General features: G+C 38.9%; 1 protein-coding gene across 2 annotated transcripts in view; it reads left to right on the forward strand.

The window, feature by feature from the left end:
* KCNK2 (potassium two pore domain channel subfamily K member 2) overlaps positions 1-2,169 on the forward strand; it is a 118,415-nt gene extending 116,246 nt beyond the window's left edge. For both annotated transcript variants that reach the window (XM_052681148.1, XM_052681157.1), the window contains one exon: positions 988-2,169. In XM_052681148.1, the coding sequence (XP_052537108.1) occupies positions 988-1,305 (318 nt within the window). In that variant the 3' untranslated portion in view covers positions 1,306-2,169. The remainder of the gene's footprint in view (positions 1-987) is intronic.
* Positions 2,170-6,470: the final 4,301 nt, after the last annotated feature.

The following is a 6,470-nucleotide window of genomic DNA, read 5'->3' on the forward strand; positions in this document are numbered from 1 at the left end:
TCACAGCATGTTCTAGCTTTCACAGCACTGAAATGCAGAAATGGTTGGTCAAAGTTACAGTGGTTTTAATGAACTTGATCAGCCTGTATATTGACAGACTCTAAGGCAAAGACGCGTAGAGACAGGAATATACATATGTAGCAGGGATATACAGACCTAGAATCACAGAATGGTTTGGGTTGGAAGAGACTTTAAAGATGATCTACACCTAAACCCCTGCTATGAACAGGGACATCTTCTACTAGACCAGGCTGCTCCCATACATACATACATTCATTAAATGATAATGACTGTGCAAACTAGCACCTTGCTGACAACCAGGCTGGAGATCCATGCCACCCTCCAGCTGTATGGTGATAGCACACAGTGCAGCGTGCTCACTGGCAGCCTGTTGTCACCTTGGAGGAAGCAAGGTGGTACACAGACATGCTGCTGACAGGACTGAAGCTATTACTGTGTTGGCACTATGTCTGAGCAAGCACAAAGAAAGAGAGAATACCAGCAGCTGATGCTTTCTTTTCAAAAAAGCTTTTCTGTCTAAATTTAGAAAGTTCTTTGCCAAGTCTCCTAGGGATCTTTCCACAGACAGTAGAAGTGCTCATAAATAACAACACACAGCACTGCCTGGGTTGCTGGGATTTCAGCATGCCCTGACCAGCTGGGCACTGGGCAGCTGTCAGGGCTCTGGAGCTCCCCTCTGTTCCCTCTGTTGTTCTCTGCCTGTAATTCAGTAACAAATTTCAGTAGAAAAGATTTTTCTTTCTTTCTTTCTTTCTTTCTTTTTTTTTTTTTTTGAATTGCTATTAACTTTTACTAGAGCATCATTTTTTCTTGTTGCTGTCAATGAAACAGCAAGTATATGGGATGAGAAATCAACCATCACAGCTCTCTGCCAGCCAGCCCAAAGCTGCATTGCTTTCAAGCCTATGAGGACTTTAAAGTCCTCAGCCCTATTATGCTGCATATTTTTTCTTGTTTTTGCTGCAGGTAGGGGAATTCCGAGCCCACGCTGCAGAGTGGACAGCCAATGTCACCGCGGAGTTCAAAGAAACCCGAAGACGCCTGAGCGTGGAGATCTATGACAAGTTCCAGCGGGCTACCTCCATCAAAAGAAAGCTCTCTGCTGAGCTCGCTGTCAACCACAACCAAGACCTGACCCCCTGCAAGAGAACCCTGTCAGTCAACCATCTCACCAGTGAGAAGGACCTCTTGCCAGCTCTAACAAAGACAGACAGCATTTACATGAATGGTTTGACACCACACTGTGCAGCAGAAGAAATAGCTGTCATTGAAAATATTAAGTAGCTGTGACGTTGGGTCCCAGTCCTTGAGAAGCTCTTGGCTTTTAGACTAGCCATACACTCTTTTTTTTCTCCACCCTGTCAAAGATCAATGCTAATAGCATTTTATATGTGTGCATGAGTTCCACAGAAACTGCAGTCCAGAGTTACCATCGCATCTCTTCAAAGACACAAAGATGAATGGCACTTCTGTTATCGAAAGATGCTGGAACACGCAACGTCTTCTGCCTTTATCTGCCCAGACTGTTTTTCACTTCTCCTAATGTGCCATAGGGCCTAAAGAATGAATCACACTTGTTTATGGTAACAATGTAGCTTTGAGGGATCAGTCCTTAATATTTCAGGGTCTACCTTACTGAGCCTAGGAATGGACCATTTATGGACTACAACACATTTGTAAATGGCAAGAAATTCTTATGCAGCCTTTTACCTAAGAAATTTTTGTCAGTGCCTTATCTTTTGGAGAACCAGAACCTCTACAATTCCTGTATGTTTTCTTTTCTTTTTTCCTTTTTTCTTTTTTCTTTTTTCCCTTTTTTGCATGAGAAGTGCTTTTCATTTGAGCTTTCATTTTTCTTGAAATGATGGTGTTTTAAAGGTGTCTGCATTGAAGATACCAACCAGCATGAATGAATGCCAAAACTCAACAGTCATCAAATGATGTCCTTAGCTCTGAATTTAAAGGCACTGCAGTTTTGAAAGTTGCAAATATGTTCCCCAGTAGAATTTTGTTTTACTCAGGTCCAGCTGATATTTGTTCACACTGACTTGGAGAACCTGCAGATCCTCTTTAGGTCTTATTTTTTTCAAGAAGTGTTCAGCAGATTTTTTCTTCTCTGTGTCAGATGTACCAAAAAAAAAATAAAAATCAGCTTTCTATCACTGTTATTTGGTAGATGACAAGCAAATAAAGATGGCTGTTTTGAGGAGAGGCAGGAGAGGCTTTTAATTGCTGTATTCCAATAACCGCATCCAGAAACCAATGCAGCAAAATACAACCATTTTCAATGAGATGAACCTTCTGCCAGATATTTGCTGTGCAGCGAGGATCTTAACTTCCTCCTTAAGTCGCACCACACACCATATGATATTTTACACAGGAACCCTGCTGGAGTGCTTTCCTGAATGTCACGCTGTACAGTGGCTGCCTGTGCCGGAGCTGTGACTAATATGGGAATGCGACTGAAACTGGTATCACTGTGACTCCATACATTTCCAATAGAGATGGCTCTGAATATAAGTGCAGGCATGAGGAAGAGCTGAGAAATAGCACAATCTGAATACCGATGATTGTTCAGACAGGATAGGCTGATGAGAAGCAGATCTAAGCCAGACTATGGGTTTTCTTTATTAGTTTTAAGAAAACACATTAACTTTAATTTTATATCCTCTGTTTTGCTTATAAGTGTACGTGAGATTCAGAAGAAATGCAAGATGGAACGGATAACTTTCTGGTTTTTTTCTTATATTAGTCTACTGTAACGTGGCTGTACATAACATGAATTGAACAGGCCTTAAAGAATAATTTAGGCTCTGTGTAAATTAAAAAGAATGAGACTTTGCTGATTGGGCATGATTCAAGTGGCAAATCTTACAGCATCTCTGACCATTAGATAACATGCAAGATATGAATGTTAATGTTTTTGGATGCTTAGCTTGTTTTCTAATAAATATAAGTTAATATGTAAATTCAGTCAATTCAGTGTAAATATCAGTCAATTAACATTTATAGAGAGTACGCTTTTAAAATTAAAGAAATTCCATGAAACAGCACCGAGCAATGCTCTTATAACAAAGACCCTTGTCTCCCCAGCACAGTGTTCTGAATGTCCACATGGCAAGAGTTTGTCTTGCCGTGTATAAACTGTGAATTGTAATGAAAAATAAAGTTTTTAATTAAAATAAGCTTTTCTGAACCTCCTGCTTGCTGTAACTGGAATGCTAAGAAATCATTTGTGAAACTGATTTTGTGTTTTCACTGGTTAGAGTATAGCAGCTTTTCACCTGCTTTAATTCAAGCTAGTTTAGCAATAAAGGCTTGACTCATCCAGCACAGAAATATTCATATATATTTTTTCTTAATATTAAAAATAACGTTCTTTGGTTGCTGTACTTGATTTTGTGTTTCTTCCTGTTTTGTTCAAAAACGTGGCAGGACCAAGTTCAAATTGTCGTGTGCTACGGAGCAGCAGGTGATCTCTGTCCTGTCAAGTGGCAGTGATGCAGGATGGCCTGGTGGTGGTAACCTCCTGCAGTAGTATGCACACCAGCAGCTCTCAGGGCAGTAACCTGTCACACCAGAAAAGTCATTTCTGCAGTGGGTGGTTTGCAGCAGCCTCTCTAAGCCTCAGCCAAGGGAACATTAGCTTGCAAATGTGTGGTGGGTAAGTAAAGACTGAAGCGTGCTGTTTTCTTAAATTGTTCCAAACAAATTGTTCTGATATGGATAGGACATCTCAGTGACTTTTGGACCTGATTTTCATAAAAAATGATCTGCTAATGTTTAAAGATTATTGTTTCTGAAAGGAGATGTTTATCTCTTGCATCCTTATGAAGGTGGTGAGGCCCTGACACAGCTGACCAGATATGCTGTGGTGCCCCATCCTTGGAGGAACTCAGGGCCAGGTTGGATGGGGTCTTGCGCAGCTGAGCTGGGAGGCAGCCTTGCCCATGGCTGGGTGTGGGGCTGGGTGGGCTTTAAGATCTCTTCCAACCCAAACCATTTTATAATTTAAGGTTAAGTCATTGGATCCTTATTAATTGGTTTATTTTAGTACACCAACCTGTAGCAGTGATTGCCTATGTGGTTTCTTTCATTTTAAAGAAACTGGTCACCTTAGGACCTGCTGAAAACAGTATATTATTTCAAGACTCTATGACAATGTCTGTGATATTGGTATAGATATTTGTAAAGTCCACTGAGCTGTTTCTTTCCTTGATTCTTGCATGTGATTTCTGAGAAAAGAACTGTTAATTTGTATATAAAAGATTACTGGTGTTTGTTTGTTTGTTTTTTTGTTTTTACTTTCTTATCTGATCTGAAATATTCTACCTTATCAAACTAAAATAGATTAGATTTGGCTGTTTGGAACAAAACATTAGCAAATGCAATCCTGAATTCATAGTTTTAATAACCAGAGAAGACACACCAGTTCAGATGGTGTAACTAGATAGTCAAATGGGTCTAGTGCCATTAGCATTATTAAAAAACTTTTTTTTCCCTCTCCATGTACAGTGATAGACATCCTAAGGATGGCAAAGTGAATTTATGAAACTTAGTGACATCTGTAAAGACATTTTGTTTTCATTCTTGTAAAAGCAAACTTTTGAATCTAAACCACATCTCTTTTGTGCTCTGGAAATCACGCATAACTCTCTGTATTTTTTTTTCCTATGAATTAGGACTTCTTAAAATTCCACTTGCCACCTCCTTCCTCTCACACATACATGGAGATGTTTCCCGATGATTAAGATGCTTACTACTTAAGCAAATATCTGAAAATGATATTTCATTCTGGTAAAGGTTTGTTTTCTCCTGCTCCATCAAGCAAATACCATTAAAAAAAGTAATTGACAATCCTTTTTGAATGAGAGATAAGTTTTAGAACATAAAGATCTTTAAAGACAGTTTGCCACATTAAAAAAAAAAAGAAAAGCATTTATTTCTCAGTGTTAGAGGAAATGTTACTTTAATAGTAATGGTCTGGAGTCTGTTAAAGATGTAGCTAGTTTCGGTTGGCTGTTGCTTATGTTCTGCCTTGTGTAATAATCGTGATTTTTTTTGCTTTTTCTGGAGTACTTACTGTTCTGACAAAGTGCCCAAATTGTGGAGTTTGGTTAAATCCTCAGTTCTTGGATTGCTGTGCATGAAAGGCAGGGAGATTGAGTCACAGAGAATGTGTTCTGCGCCCCGTCCATGCTGACGTACCATGGGAAGAGCTTACTTTTGTATTCCTCCTCGATGACTTTTTTAGCTCAGGGCTGGCAGTCCCCCATTTTTCAGCAGTTGAGCAGCCTTGTGTCACTGGTTGAGCTGCAAATAGCCTAACAGCATCAAACCCAGAAGCTCACTGAATCTTATGAGCATCCCAGGCCATGCCTTCCTCTCTTCACCCCTTCCTGAATTATTTTTTGACACAACAGGAGGAAAATTGGAGAGTAAAGCAGAAGTGCTAAACCTCTAAGGAGACCAGTCTTGAGCTGAAATGGACCTTCCTTAATTCACTAGACAAACCGTGACACCAGGATGGCAGATGGGAGGAAATCTGGCCTGTATGTTTGTTTTGAGCTGTTGTTCCTCCAGCATCATTTCTACATCAGTGATCTCTAAACAGGAATACAACATGCCCAGTAGAAGAAGAAAAGGAAGGCTGCTCTACTTAGTCAACCCTTCATGATCATTGCAAATCTATAGATGTATATAAATTTCTTTTCTGTGATGGTAAATTTCCTGTCAGGGAAACTATGTATAATGTTGAAATTCAGCAGTAATATTTCTAATAAATTGCTGTCATACAGTTATGGGGTAATTATCTTCTCTTTCCTACCTTGCAGTATTGTTTGAAAGGAAAGGATTTTGTATATATAAAAAATATACATTTTACATGAATATGTCAAAGTAGAATAATTATTTTGTCATAGAAGCACGTGCAAGATTTTTGGTTGTATTGCCCTGCAGATTTAAAAGAATAATGCGAGCTTACTGTGAGCATTATGTTCCTTTTGGGAAAAATGAAGAAGAAGCTGGTTTATTAGAAATAAAAAGCTGTTGAGCTGCTCATAGACAAAAATACTGGTTCATATTTGAGCAAGCATTCTGTGCTTTGCCAAATTCTTACAGCTGTGAAGAACCTGTGCAAGAATTATTTACAACAGGTTTTTACACTTTAAAAACTCCGAATATGTCAGTTCTAGGCCATTGTTTATCATGCATTCACACACTTTCTGAAGAATCTGTTGAGTAAGTTTACAAACAGGTACATTGTTATTACAGAACATCATTTCATCCTCTTTACAAGAGCTGAGATGGAAGCTTATACAGCTTTTTATTCTAGGCCCATATATATGTGTGCTTTCAATTTGTATCTATGTTGTCGTGTAATCTTAAACTGGCAAAAAGTCCACTTTTATAAATTCAGTATTGTTTTGTGTTAGAGTTTTGACAATAAA

Source organism: Tympanuchus pallidicinctus, unplaced genomic scaffold (genome assembly GCF_026119805.1).
Source record: "Tympanuchus pallidicinctus isolate F22 unplaced genomic scaffold, pur_lepc_1.0 scaffold1, whole genome shotgun sequence".
Taxonomy (NCBI): domain Eukaryota; kingdom Metazoa; phylum Chordata; class Aves; order Galliformes; family Phasianidae; genus Tympanuchus; species Tympanuchus pallidicinctus.